Source organism: Eucalyptus grandis, chromosome 10 (genome assembly GCF_016545825.1).
Source record: "Eucalyptus grandis isolate ANBG69807.140 chromosome 10, ASM1654582v1, whole genome shotgun sequence".
NCBI lineage: Eukaryota > Viridiplantae > Streptophyta > Magnoliopsida > Myrtales > Myrtaceae > Eucalyptus > Eucalyptus grandis.
In genome coordinates, this window is record NC_052621.1 from 17,294,498 (window position 1) to 17,308,743 (window position 14,246).

Sequence of the window (14,246 nt, forward strand, 5' to 3'; positions counted from 1 at the left end):
GTATTAATCGAAAGATCATTGTAAGCACTTTGGTAGATGTATGAATGCCTCCGACCCAACTTGATGGAGTCCATTCATGGGGAGAGAGAGCATGGTGAATGTTGCAGATGGAGATGGAAAAGCATTAGGCCTTTGTCTTCATTTTCAATGGAGATGCAAATCTATCCATAAAATAAGATGAGGGGAGTTATGGGTGTACAGGAGGAAGAGTAGCGAGAATGTAAAATCGATGCAAGTGGATTTTGATTTTCAAGAGAAAAAAAGCGTAAAAGTAATTAGCATTATTCAAAGAGTTAATATCATGAAAACTCTACATATGTGACTAATTTAACTAAGCTAATATTTTGAAGAACAAAATACCAAATTGATATGCCCGTAACATATTTTCCCACCATTAATTTCTATCAAATTTCACTGTCAAATTACTAAATAAGATAATATGTGACATTTGATAGGTGTACTCAGTTCGAATTATATCATCCATTTATAGTTTGTAATTTTTCATGATATTTATCCAATTTAACAAATATTAACAGAAGATAAATTACCATAAATGTTCCAGTTTGAGATTTTTGTGATTTGGAGTTTTAATGTTATTAACCCTTATTCCACATTTATGAAAATTTTCCACATTCGAATATACTATCCGGTCTTATTAAAAAGATTATAAATCAATAACCAGGTAATTTTGATATATTGTTAATGTAATGATGTTCGATCCTATAATCTACTGACATGAAAATTTTTGGGCATTCTCGTGCTCTAATTGCGTTCTCATTAATTTCATGAAGTGATAGGACGAACAATTCTTGCGCCAACCTCACTTAATTTATCTATCTCCAAAATAATTTCTATTTATTTTTCTCTATGTCAATATGATCATAATTTTTTTTTTCTTCACATCCTACGAGATTAAATTTGTTATGTACTATGATTGAAAAATTCGTTTCTTGCTCGACCATAGAACGGGCCATGAGACTTATATGAATAAACGGTACCCCACTGTCCATTTAGATGTAGCTCAAAAATTAAAAGTAAAACTAATGGTATTATCCACTCATGAAACAAATATGATCATTAAAGAAAGCATAGAATTCACAGAAGCTCGACCCCTTTCTGAGTAAGCAAAACCATTGCAGTCCAAGCAACAAGAGGGAAGAGGGCAAGAAGTGTATAGTTCCGTGATGAGTTGCTTCAGCCAGCTGAACTTAAGCCGAATGCCTTCAATGGTACTGACTCTCTCCGCGAATGTTCTGGAGGTTATCTTTTACCCGGTACATGAAATGGATTTGAAACTGCATCCACGTATGCTGCATGAAACCTCCGGAAGAACTGTGCATAAACAAAGCAGCGAGACAGATTTCAATCACAGCCAAAGACGACACAACTGCCAGCAGGAGCAGAATGTAACTGCTCAAGCATCCTAAAGATATAATCTGCTTATTGCTCCTGTCCATATTACATGCCAAAAGAGATCATCATTCCTAACTTACAACACCAGCTGTGCGCTAGTGATGCATAAGCAAGAAAAACCTCGTATCATTCAAAGTGCATCCATATCTAAGAATTGCTAGATACTCTCATTTATAGCCTTAGATGATACGTACACTCCCCAAAGGAAGTAGATTATTGTACAAAATATTGCAAGGGAGCAGGAGAAGAAACAGAAAGGAAGACGCAACCACAAGGGTTGCTATCTTATTCATCACATGTCAAAATATTCCGTTTTCTCTATAATCAAAGTTGAAAGATGCTTCTTGTGCTTTATGCTACTTCAACGACTTGCAATTTTCTTGTTTAAATGACACGGATCTCCACTCAAGTGAGTAAACTCTGCTTTATCAAATACCCTCACTATCCTCATGAGCCATAAACCAAGTTAACCATGAGCTAAAGCTGGGTGGATAGATGGTCCACAAATATCCAACTACCCTTAAGAAAATTGTAAGTTACTAACAAGAATGAGCATGAAATTCACGATATTGGCCTAGTCCTTAGGCTCCACCAATATGCCTGCCCCAGTCTGTATCCTGGGATAGAATTTACTCTGTTTAAGAAACCACCATATTCAGACGATCACCATTCAGTATCAGCAAACTCAAACCTCTATTAACAACATTTACCTCCAGAATATTTTTTCACTTACAGCATGCTTTATAATTAACAGCCGACATGCAACTGTTTAAGGATACTGATGAGGAGTGTCATTGAAGGTTTCACAAAGTTACCAGAAACAATTGTATTCACTCTACTCATATTTCTTCACATCGGCATCTTTGACATCTAAATCTGTTGTGACTGATAAATTTCACCTTTGTATTAGTCAGATAGCCATACCAAGCAGAACGAACCGCATCAACCAAAATCACAGACTACTAAACATGACTGGTCGGCAATACTTTCGACCGATCAAGCAAGCAAAGAGGACTTACACTTTGTAGTTTTCGGTCGGATGAAGACCCAGGAAAGTCTCGTTCAAAGCCCGGATTTTTTCGGATTGTTCACTGAACATACGCAAAAAGAGCAACCACAGTACCATAAGATTCTCAAATAGGAAACCGCAACGCGACACTACCCTAAAAATCATACCATGCGCCAAGATCTAAACTTGCTAATGAGAAATTTCCGCACTCCCCACCACAAGCAAAAGAACAGATGCGATTTCTGCTAAAATCAACCGGACGGTAGTAAACTTGCTATTGCAGTAGAAAGAAGAAACCAGTCTCGACATTATCCAATTGAAGCGAATCAGATCGAAGTTCAGGCAACGAAGTACGCGTGCAGATACATGTAAAGAGGGACTGCGAACAACCTCGCTCGTCGACGACGTCGAGGGAGCAGTGGACTATGTGGTGGAGCTTGAGCGCGTCGTCCGCCTCCGTGAAGCTCTGTATGTACAGCGGGTTGTTCTGATCCATCCCGATCGGAGATCAAAAAAACGAACAGCCCCGTGAGACTCAGGCGATCCGGAATAATCGAAGACGGATCACGCCGAGAGGACGCATTTCGCCGCGCGCCGCGGGGAGAAGGCGTTACCTGATGGCCGACGACGGCGATGCAGACGATCATCTTCTCCGGCTTCGTTGCTTCTTCTTCAACCGCTGAAGCCGACGCCGAGTCGAGTCCTTCATCCCAGGCGAACGAGTCGGGCTCGGTTTTGTTCGGGTCACGAACGGACCGGGATGGGCGGCCGGCCCGGTGAGGCCCGTTTAGGTGTATCCCACCCGATAAATCGCACCTGGGCCCAACCGGCCGGCCCACGGTTTTTGACCCGACTGATTGTTGCGCAGCCATTCGGGGTTGCCCTTTGCCTTGTCCCTGCAGCCTGCAGGCTCCTTTCTTCCCTAACCCGAGAAAGAAGCATCCTCTTTCTTGACTTCCTAGACGTTCCTATTCATTGCTTGGTAATCTCAATCACTCCCATCCATCAAAATGGATCACGTAAAGGATAAATAAAATACAGGCAAGACTTTCAAATGAGGGCATGAAATAAAGCTAATTTCTTGATAAAGGACCTAATAAGGGTCGGGAGCAGGGTCATTTTGAATTTTCAATCTTTCCCTAAGTCTTCCAGACAAAAAAATTCACTTCGGTCTTAATTTAAATCCTTTCCTAAACGTATTTCTCTAGATTATCTTTGGTTGGAAAGAGACAAATGGAAAAAGAGAAACGAAGGGGCAATCTGGGCCTTTCGCCAGCAATTCTGCTCCCCGGTAACCTCTCCGTCCCGGGACAAGCAAGGTCGCCAGCGCGGAATTACGATTGTGCCTCGGCCCGAATCCAGAATCGGGCCATCGAAGCTCCCTCTGTCGACTTCAATAATATTCCGATTTCTCCACCATCGCTAAAGAAAGCGGAGAGGAGGCGTTCGTTCGAGCGATATATATTTGAGCAAGAACCGGGGTCTAGGATATCCTTCTAGCCACCTCCTTCCTTGTCCGAATTCAATCTTTCTTTAACGAGGTGACTGTTCCTTGTTTTCTTGTTCTTCTTTGATTTTTTTTCCTCTTTTCTTTGCCTGTCTCGCGACGTGATCTTAGGAGGGGCGGTGGATTCATCTGTAGCTTACTTTGGATCGAGCGTGTGGTGGGTATGTATTGGATTGGATTTTCTTGACGATCGATTCGATGGGTAGCTTGATTGGAGCTCGTTCACGGTTTTTTTTTTTTTTTTTTGGGTTTTTGTCATTTTTGCTCTCCTGGGTCTAATCCGCGGCTTGTTCTTCAGCTGCTTTAGGGTTTTAATAGCTGGGATGAGTTCGTGGGATGAAGATGGGTAGCTCGTTTTGTCGATATCTGCATTTATTTGTTGGTCTGCCGATGGGTCATTTGGTGGGTTCTGTTTAAAACGGGTGATCGTTCGTTGTTCATTGAAGGCGTGCTTGTTTGCACCTAATGCCTGATTGAACAGCTGTTCTGGTGGCTGATGAGATTTAATCTATTTGAATCTTTCGAGGGTTTAATCCGCTTAATAGCTTCTTGTTGCTAAAAGATTTGTTTTTTCTTTTTTCTTTTTTTTTTTGCTCTTTAAATTCTTACGGATTTTATCTTCTCATTTGCGAAACGCTAAGGTGACGGTATTCCATTTTTATAGTCGCTCCTGTATCTCAGAGGTTTGGAAGACATGGCCTGTAGATTTGTAGGACTTATTGCTCCATTGCAACAATAGAAAGAGCTTATGTAGGACTTATTGTTCCATTGCAACAATAGAAAGAGCTTATGTAGATTTATTGCATTGCAACAATGCTTATGTGATCTTGTTGTGAATGAATGACATTTTCTGGGAGTTTGATCCTAGGAGAACATATGGTGTGTACTATTTTTGGTTTGAAAGGGTATATGATCTCATTTTCCTGGATTCAGTCTTTCTGCAAATCCTTCGTGATGCAGTTTTATATGTTCTTTTGGCGGTGTTTATCAGATATTATGATGGATTTGTGAGATGGGTTACAATTTGTTCGAAGGTGATGTTAAATTTGGATTTTATGAATGTTCAGATGGCATTGCAACAGAAGAATATTGCTGCTGAGGAACCAACCATAAGTGGGCATGACACGACTTTGGAGGAAGCTGATTCTGCTATTAGTGGTGGTCTTTCTGATGTGAATAACAATGGTGATGGTGATGGAATGGCAGAAGCAGTTAGAGACATCAAGGAAACTCAGAGTTTCCCTGGCATATACAGACAAGATGTGGTGAGGAGCAAGAAAAATGGAACGATCGGTATAGTGACTGAAGTTGCTGGGGACTCTGATTCAGATGGCAGTATTACTGATGAGGAAGATGAAGATGAAGACGATGAAGATGATGCTGAAGACAGTGCGAACGAGGAGACTGATGGTGATAGAATCAAAATGTCTCAGGAGAATTGTGCCAGAAGCCAAGGTGGTGATAAACCAGGTCCTCTATCTGCCGACCAAGTTCGAGTGCTTTATATGAATGACATTGAGAGTACTCAAAGTTTTGGTGAAGTAACAGTCATTGATCGGGATTCTTATGGGGATTATGTGGCTTCAGCCACAGACCCTACAGGTCAAATTGGTGTCGTGGTGGATGTTAGTATAAATGTGGATGTTTTAAATTCTAGTGGATCTATTATAGAAGATATCCCATCCAAAGAACTAAAGCGCGTGACAGAATTTTCTATTGGAGATTATGCTGTCCTCGGTCCATGGCTGGGTAGAGTGGATGGTGTTCTAGATAATGTGACTGTGCAGTTTGATGATGGTTCTGTCAAAGTAATGAAGGCTGAGCCACATCGCCTCAAACCTATTACCAAGAATCTGCTGGAAGATGAACATTGTACTTATTTTCCTGGTCAACGTGTCAAGGCTAGCTCTTCTTCGATTTTCAAGAATTCGAGATGGCTATATGGGTTGTGGAGAGCTAATAAGTTGGAGGGTACTGTGACCAAAGTCACCATAGGCTCAGTGTTTATATATTGGATAGCTTCTGCTGGACATGGGCCTGATTCTTCTACTGCTCCAGCAGAAGAACAGAGCCGAAGAAACTGAAATTACTGTCTTGCTTTTCCCATGCAAATTGGCAGCTAGGTGACTGGTGCCTTCTTCCATCTTCAACACCAGCTTCGTCTAATTTATTATACACAGGTTTGTCAAAACTAGAACTTGATGATTCGCTCAACAATGAGTTAGAGAGCTCTCAACCAGAAAAGGAGGTTGCATTGGAGGAGTCAATTGATCATGGAGAGTTCATTAATACTGATGCAGACACTGTATTGGACCCAAAGGCTCCACTGGAATCAGTTACACGGTGCACAGCTTCATCTGAGTCTAGCTCATGTAGTAGTTCATTGTCAGTTGCCAAGGAAACTCTTCATGAACCTTGGCCTCTTCATCGGAAAAGATTCGTAAAGTTGTTCTGAAGAGGGACAAGAAGATTCGAAGGAAAGAGGAGAATTTTGAAAAGGCTCTTCAAATTGTCAATACCAGAACAAAAGTTGATGTGGTGTGGCAGGATGGTCAGATTGAACGCTGTCTGGACTCAACGAAATTGATTCCAATTGAGACACCTGGTGATCATGAATTTGTTGCTGAACAGTACGTGATCGAAAACTGATGATGACGATTATGTTGGTGAAGTTCGGCGTGTTGGGGTAGTGAAAAGTGTAAATGCCAAAGAGCGGAACAGCTCGTGTCAACTGGTTAAAACCAGTTGCCAGGCCAGAAGATCCCGTGAGTTTGAGAAAGAGGAAGTTGTTAGTGTCTATGAGCTGGAGGGACATCCAGATTATGACTATTGTTATGGTGATGTTGTTGTACGTTTGTCTCCTGTTTCTGCTTCTCTGCAAATGGATTCTGGTATGAAATCTATGGAGACAGGAACACAACAAAGCATGCCAGAGGATTATACAACAGATAATGAAGAAGACAGCTCAGGGACTCAAAATGTTGAGGAAGTCACTGACAATGAAGCTGCCTCTACCTTTACAGATCTTTCATGGGTTGGTAATATAACTGGGCTTGAAGATGGTAACATTGAAGTTACATGGGCTGACGGGATGGTTTCAACGGTATGCATGACAGCCTACAGCTATTTATATCTTTCTTTGTTTATTGTTCCTCTTAAGTACTCTTTTAGCACCGGTCTGACGACGGTCTGTGCGCAGTTGGCATGCTTACCATTGTCAACATTAGCACCTCTTTGTTTTTGTTCTTCTTGCTTTCTACCACAAAAGCACTTGATAACAGGCGTTTGGAGCCCTTCTATCTTCTGGCATGAACAATGTGGGTGTAAATATAGTGATCAACAGCTAGAAACTCAACTTGAGCTATAACAAATGCTGGTTTCAACAAGTGAGAAATTACATGTGAATCATTGAATAATGAGCTAGAAAAGATATAATTTAAAAAATTCGTCATGTCTGAAGTTCCACATGTTACTAAGTTGGACACAGGCCAGACTTGAATCTTTATTGCTCTGTTCCTCCCTCTGGACATGAGACAACCTTCAACCAATTCCGCTCATTTATTCAGTTTTGTTACAATATTGTGACTCGTTCTCAACTGCTTTCTCCATTTATAGACTAGATTTAATATCTGGCCTTTTATTGTCTCTTTTTGGTTTCTAGGTTGGACCACAGGCCATATATGTTGTCGGTCGAGATGATGACGATGGGTCAATTGCTTCTGGCAGCGGGGTTAGTGATGCTGCAAGTTGGGAAACTGTAGATGATGATGAAATGGACGCTGTAGAGAATGACAAAGAGGTTTGTTTCTCCTTATGCCTAGAACTCAAAATGCGATAAAAATTTAACTGCAGGAGATGACCTTCCTGCCTGGCGATGTCAGGCACATGCGACAAGGAGGAGATTTTATCATGAACGATTTGGACACATTTAATTCAACAATAACACAAGTTAACATGCTATTAGAATTGTCTGGTGTAATTGATGATATTCGCAATGAGTGGAGTGGATATTGAAGAGAAGAAATAGAAAGGTTGGTTTATAAAACTGGTTTATAAAGTCATGTAGCAGAACCCTGTCAGGCGTTTAAATGTGGCCTACTTGTTTAATGATCCACTAACAATTTCCTGTTTAGACTTCATAAATATTTCTAGCACTGAAGTGAAGTTACCAGGACATAAAAAGCTTGTCATGCTGAAATAACAATCAATTTATCACTAAATAAGACGGTGTACTTAGAAATCAACTATTTTGTTTTTATAGATTTGATAGGTGGTTTGCATGGAATTTAATGTTTGGGATGTCTACCTTGAACATATCTTGAGGCAGACTGCATTACAACTGTGTTCAATATATTTAGAACTTCCACGATTGATTGAATTGAGAGACCTCTGTTGGACTTTGAAGCAGGATCAGTGGTAACTCTGATGAAATGATCTTGTAAATAAACTGCCAGTGAGCTTAATTTGTACTCTGGATGTAAACATTATCTTCAGGAATTTTTCCTTTATTTGGTGTATTTTAATTGCCCTTCTCTGAATAATGATGCCAAAAATTATTTCTAGGAGGTTGGACTTGCAAATGATGATGCTGACAATGATTCTGGAGAAGAGAGTGTCGAAAACCATGCTGGAATGAATTCAGCACTTTCTTTCCTTTGGCAGCAATTGGATTTGTAACCAGATTGGCGACTGGAATATTTTCACGAGGCCGGAAAAATCTGGACTCTGGTTTGGATTCGGAAGGGAAAATGAAAGTCATTCCCAGATGTTGATGAAAAGTTCCGAGAAATTATATTCTAGTGACGAGTGTAGCTCGGAGAAATCTAATATCATGGACTGTACGGGTACAGACATGACTTATCCTAGTGGGGATCAAGATATTTCTGGGGTAGCTCCTGATCCAGTGGGTGCAGCTGAAAGTCTATGCTATACGAGGTCTCAGGAAGTAGATGCTCCAGCCTCCTATGAAGAAACTGCTTGCACTTTTAAACGTTTTGATACAGCTAGAGATCCTATAGATCACTATTTCATTGGCACGAATGGACAGGTAATGCTGCAAGTGTCATTTGAAAAATTTGTGGCTCCATTAAAAAATATATGATATCGAGGGATAAATGAAATGCCGATACTCAGTGCTTAAAAGGCAGCCCAATTGTAGAACCCAGTGCTCCCTTTTTTCTCATCCAGTGAGAATAAATGGAGGCAGTTTTTCTTTTCTTTTTTCTTTTTTTTTGGGGGGGAGGACATTTGGACTTTTATTTTCTGATTTTAATCCCATCATGGATAGAGTTGAAATCTGAACTTTGTTATAATGTTATCTATAGGTCAATGGTGGAAGAAAGTGGTTCAAGAAGGTACAGCAAGACTGGAATATCCTTCAGAATAACCTCCCTGGTAATCATAATTGCGTTAGATGTGTAGACTCTCTGGAATTTCTAGTTATTATCTCAAATCAAATGGCTTGGATCTCATTGTAAATGAATTCAACAGATGGGATTTACGTACGAGTCTATGAAGACCGAATGGATCTTGTGAGGGCAGTAATTGTCGGGGCATATGCAACACCCTACCAAGATGGTCTTTTTTTCTTTGACTTTCACCTTCCCCCAGAGTATCCCGATGTTCCACCAGTAAGAAATTCTGAAATTTTTTTCACAGTGCATTTCTAGTTTCTGAAATTATGTCTCTTATCTGGTTATATTAAAGGTTTAATTCTCTTTTCCTTTGAAGAGGGTTTTTCTGTAACATGTGCTTGCTGATTGTACCTCAAACCTGCAGTCAGCATATTATCATTCTGGCGGATGGCGAATTAATCCTAACTTGTATGAGGAGGGGAAAGTCTGCCTTAGCCTCTTGAACACCTGGACTGGCAGAGGGAATGAAGTGTGGGATTCATCATCTTCTAGCATTCTTCAAGTGTTGGTTTCACTCCAAGGATTGGTGCTCAATTCCAAACCATACTTCAATGAGGCAGGGTATGATAAGCAAATTGGGACAGCTGAAGGAGAGAAAACTCATTGGCCTATAATGAGAACACTTTCTTGTTGAATTGTAAGACAATGCTGAATCTAATGCGAAAGCCCCCCAAGGTAAAGTATCACATTCAACATGCCCTGTGATTCTATTTTCTTGTTCGTACTGAATCTGTGGTCCACTGATATTCACTTCACACTTGCATGGTCCTACCGTCTTTTTCTGCCTTAAGAGGGAGGGCATGGAACCAACTATGATCGGTTTAGTCATTGCGAACTTTACAGATTCAATGGCTAAAGCATAATTGACTTAGGAGATTGATGCTTTATCCAAGAGAAAGAAAATTTATGAGATTGATGATACCTCACTGCTCTCTCTGCAATCCTCCTCATCGGCTTTGATGCTGTGGGGTTATGGATACATTGAGGATTAACTTTCAAATTGTGCATTACAGATTATCACTTAAGATGTAAGAAATGCGTGCTCCGTGTTTTAGGGATATCATTACTCGTTAAAATTCTCCAGAAGTTCGTCCACTTTTTTGTATTCTGAGAAATTTCGTGTTTAACTGGTTGATGTTTTGGGCTGCTAGGTCGATGCTTTGAATATTTTCAATTATCTAATTATTGTTAAATTAGAGAAGTTGCATCTCAAAACAACTCAGGCAACTCTTATATCAAGCTAGGCTTCTTTGTTCTCTAATCACAGTTGCATTCGCTGCTAGAAATGTCATAACCGGAATTTTTGAACTTTTTCCTGGAACAAAACTAGGACTTCGAAGACCTTGTCAAGGAGCATTTTCAGAAGCGTGGTTATTACATCCTCAAGGCATGTGACGCATATATGAAGGGATATTTAATCGGATCTCTCGCTAAAGACGCCTCTGTAAGCAGTGAAAACAATGCAAATTCAACTTCAGTTGGCTTCAAACTTATGTTAGCCAAGATCGTACCAAAGCTTCTCTTGGCATTGGATGAAGCTGGAGCTGATTGCCATGAATTCAGACATTTGGGAGAACCATAGCAGATTCTTAAGTCTAAGCCTCTGCCTCTTTCTAGTCAAAGAGGTTAGCTTTGCGATTCACTACGATTTTGTTCTCCATCAGATCTTTCTTAATGTAAAGACTTACATTCATGTGCAAAAGAACAGACGATTTGCACAGCAACATTCTTTGCTGATTGGCAAATGACTTTGTTTTAGAAGCTTGGTTCCTTTTTGAGCAAAAAATGCGCTTTTCCTTGTGATTTATCCGACACTAGTGACAAATGTATATTATGGGGTGGCCATATCATTTATTTTTTCTGCAGAATTTGGCCTCCATGTGTACCAACTTCGATTTATTTTTTTTTATAGGAAAAGTTCTGGATGTTGGAACATATCATTCATCTTATTCATTATCAAGTGTTAAAAGTGTACATTTTTTATATCCTACTGTACTAATTACAATAGTTGGCATTTGAATATACATTGATAACTTGCTGTTTGCCAGTCAAGGCCTAATAGGCTAATAATAGTGTTAATTTGGCTTTCATGGCCCGCCCACGAAGGCTATTACACTTTTCATGTGATTGCTCATCAGCGAAATGGAACCCCAAACAAGCTGAGCAAATCTGGTACAGTGTTACCATTATTAGGGATGAACAGCTTCAAGTTCCGTACCAGTTCCTATTTGGAGAATAGGTTTCTCATTTTTTAAAATTGGAATTTACCATGGATATCCTAAAATTCTAAACATATCCCGTTACAGGTTTCAGGATTTATTTAGATTCCATTTGTATAATTAATTGAACGATTACAGAAAATCATTCTTTAATAATGATCACTTGCTTTTACAATCTATTGATCACAATTTATATTTATACACAAAATATAAAATATTAATAAAGCAAAAGTCATTATAGAATGAAAGTTCATATTAATGATTGAAAATTATACACTCATTATCGACACAATAAAATACCACATGATATCGTAAAGACATAAATCGAGAAAAACAAAAAATTGTTCTAACTTTTAAGTTCTAGATTTCACCAATTTAACATATACCATCATCTGACCAAAAAAAAAAATTACATATACCATTGAAATAGGATCCTTAAGTTTTGGAACTTGGAATCCACCCCGCTTACTTTGGAACTTGAACTGCACATGTTCTCATCGATCTGATTATCCAATTCTAGGTTTTACCTTGAGTTATGCTCACTCCTAACTATTATAGACAAATTGGCTATTGACTGCTAAAAGCAAGCAAGCAAAAAAAAAAAAAATAAATAGGTGATTCCGGATGGAAAATCTCACAAGAACCAAGCCATGAGGTAATGCAGTGAAGGCCTCCTCAAGAGTGACTTTTGCGGTCCACCTCGACCCGTTTTCACCGCGACATGCCTGCAAGTATCTACTCTCATATAGATTTGGATATACGTGGACTTCGGTGTATGAACAAAAAGAGACTGCAGGATCTTGGGGTGTACTTTACTCCTACTTGGGGTAGACTTTTGCCTGTAATGAGTACTCAAATGATTTTAATAGGCACACAATCTATGCACAACTTGCAAAGAGAAAGCGATCCTCCTCCTTTGCTTGCACAGTAGTCCTTGTCCATCACGCATTTATTTAACATTCCACTTGCCTGGGCAGTTCTGAAGACTGGACTGAGTCCAAGCTAATTCTGTATAAGTCGCATCCAACTCATTAGCAAGCACCCAATACAGAGCAATAATCTGCAGGAGACCCTAGATTCCCTCGTCTCTTTCCATTTCTTTTCCAGAGCAAATATGGAGGATTCGAAGCTGTGCAGGTACTTAAGCTTCTGCATGATCCTCACGGTCCTCGGTTTGCTCGTGAACGGTGCCGCATCGGAAGTTTACACGGTAGGTGACAGCGACGAATGGAACAGTGGCGTAAATTACGGCGTGTGGTCTCAGAAATACAATTTCAGCGTCGGCGATGTGCTTGGTACGTCCCGGACTCATCTCTCTTCTTACCTGAATGTGTCGGGATAGCAGGCATCTGTTAAACTGCTATCATTAAAATCCTGAAGAAGTTTTTTGATGCGTGCCTTCGAATTCTGTACGCATTTTTGCGTGATGGGGTGATGTATTCGACAAACAGTGATTTAATCTGCGCTTGTTTCCTTCCCTTTGTCAGTGTAGCCTTCAAGTACATAAAAGGCCAACACAACACATATGAAGTGACCGAGTCGACGTTCCGCTCATGCGACACGAGCACCGGCGTGCTGGCCAAGCACACGAGCGGCAACGACCAGGTCACCCTCACCGAAGCCAAGAAGTACTGGTTCGTCTGCAGCGTGTTAGGTCATTGCCTCGGCGGAATGAGGTTCGGCATCACCGTGAAAGAATCGAACACCACAGAGAGCCCACCTCTGGCTCCGCAATCGGTCTCCGGCGCCTCCACAAATCAATGACAACGGAGCTCAAGCCACTAGGGGATTGAGCAGATGGGATTATCTGATCCTGTTTGGTGTTTCGATTCCGTCGTGTTTGGTATGGTAATCGAGATTTTGGGACCGAACGGTGGTTGTTCCTGTATGATGTTTTCTTGAGCTTATGGGTGACTCTTTCTTTTCTTTTCTTCTCTTTTGACAAAGTCAATGATTTCATTTAACAAGAACATGAAGCAACCCGCCAGAAGCTCACCAGCTAAGCCTTTTCAACCTGCCAAACACGCATGTTACGCCAACTCCACAAGTTCCTTCCCCTGTTGATGTCCAACACGATTTATTACGCAATCAATACTCACTGGCTGCCTAGACTTTGTTTACTCGACGACCCTACTTCATTGCCGCCGCCGCCCGACCTAAAAGACTCCTCTCTGTCTCGATGGTCCTAACACTTTCTCATCGACACTAGCCCGAACTGATGAATATAGTTGATGTATGGTTGATAGCATCAATTGCTCAATTTGACATCAAAATTGGCATTCTCAGGATGTCAAGAGTTTCTCACTGGGTTTTTGTTCTTGCATTGAGTGTCCATGACTTGCGTTTCTGGTTGTGTTGCTGTAGGAATGGGCCTCCATAGTTTTGTTCTTGTTCAGTTGTTCTGCTGGGCCTTTTCGCTCTTGCTCATGTATTTCGGACCCTTGTCTGCCCATGAACAGGGCCCTTCTTCTTGCCTGGGTTTCTACAAATCACGTCAAATTTGTCATCGTCTAAGGATTGATCAAATCCAACATGTCCATCTGAAGGACCGCGTTTGTCGAATCAGTTCAGAAAAAAGAGTACTCAAAGACAGCGACAACCAAACTACCGAAACGACCTCTAATTGCGAATTGAAAGCCCATAATTGAAAGCCAATCCCTTAAGAAACCTCCGACTTTAGATTG

General features: G+C 40.6%; 3 protein-coding genes across 3 annotated transcripts; 2 read left to right on the top strand and 1 right to left on the bottom strand.

Annotated features, from left to right (window-relative positions):
- Nucleotides 1-2,248: 2,248 nt before the first annotated feature.
- On the bottom strand, nt 2,249-3,142 carry LOC120288728 (trafficking protein particle complex subunit 2-like protein). The gene is given in 6 exon segments (XM_039302851.1): nt 2,249-2,300; nt 2,302-2,337; nt 2,433-2,481; nt 2,484-2,504; nt 2,813-2,909; nt 3,037-3,142. Coding segments are annotated over 6 exon segments (288 nt in total). The 5' UTR covers nt 3,070-3,142.
- Nucleotides 3,143-3,805: 663 nt separating this feature from the next.
- LOC120288729 (probable ubiquitin-conjugating enzyme E2 23) lies at nt 3,806-11,278 on the top strand. Its single transcript, XM_039302852.1, is given in 13 exon segments — nt 3,806-3,963; nt 4,997-5,996; nt 5,999-6,358; nt 6,361-6,571; nt 6,573-7,032; nt 7,591-7,728; nt 8,493-8,579; nt 8,611-8,976; nt 9,254-9,323; nt 9,420-9,559; nt 9,708-9,936; nt 9,939-10,018; nt 10,674-11,278. Coding segments are annotated over 12 exon segments (3,393 nt in total). The 5' UTR covers nt 3,806-3,963; the 3' UTR covers nt 10,926-11,278.
- Nucleotides 11,279-12,471: 1,193 nt separating this feature from the next.
- LOC120288730 (basic blue protein-like) lies at nt 12,472-13,326 on the top strand. Its single transcript, XM_039302853.1, has 2 exons — nt 12,472-12,857; nt 13,055-13,326. Exons 1-2 carry the CDS (start codon nt 12,677-12,679, stop codon nt 13,324-13,326), a joined length of 453 nt encoding a protein of 150 aa, XP_039158787.1. The 5' UTR covers nt 12,472-12,676.
- The last annotated feature ends 920 nt before the right edge of the window (nt 13,327-14,246 follow it).

Coding starts and splice junctions, on each gene's coding strand:
- LOC120288730 (XM_039302853.1), top strand. CDS start 12,677: ATGGAGGATTCGAAGCTGTGCAGGTACTTAAGCTTCTGCATGATCCTC. Junction 12,858..13,054: donor CAGCGTCGGCGATGTGCTTG/GTACGTCCCGGA, acceptor TTGTCAGTGTAG/CCTTCAAGTACATAAAAGGC.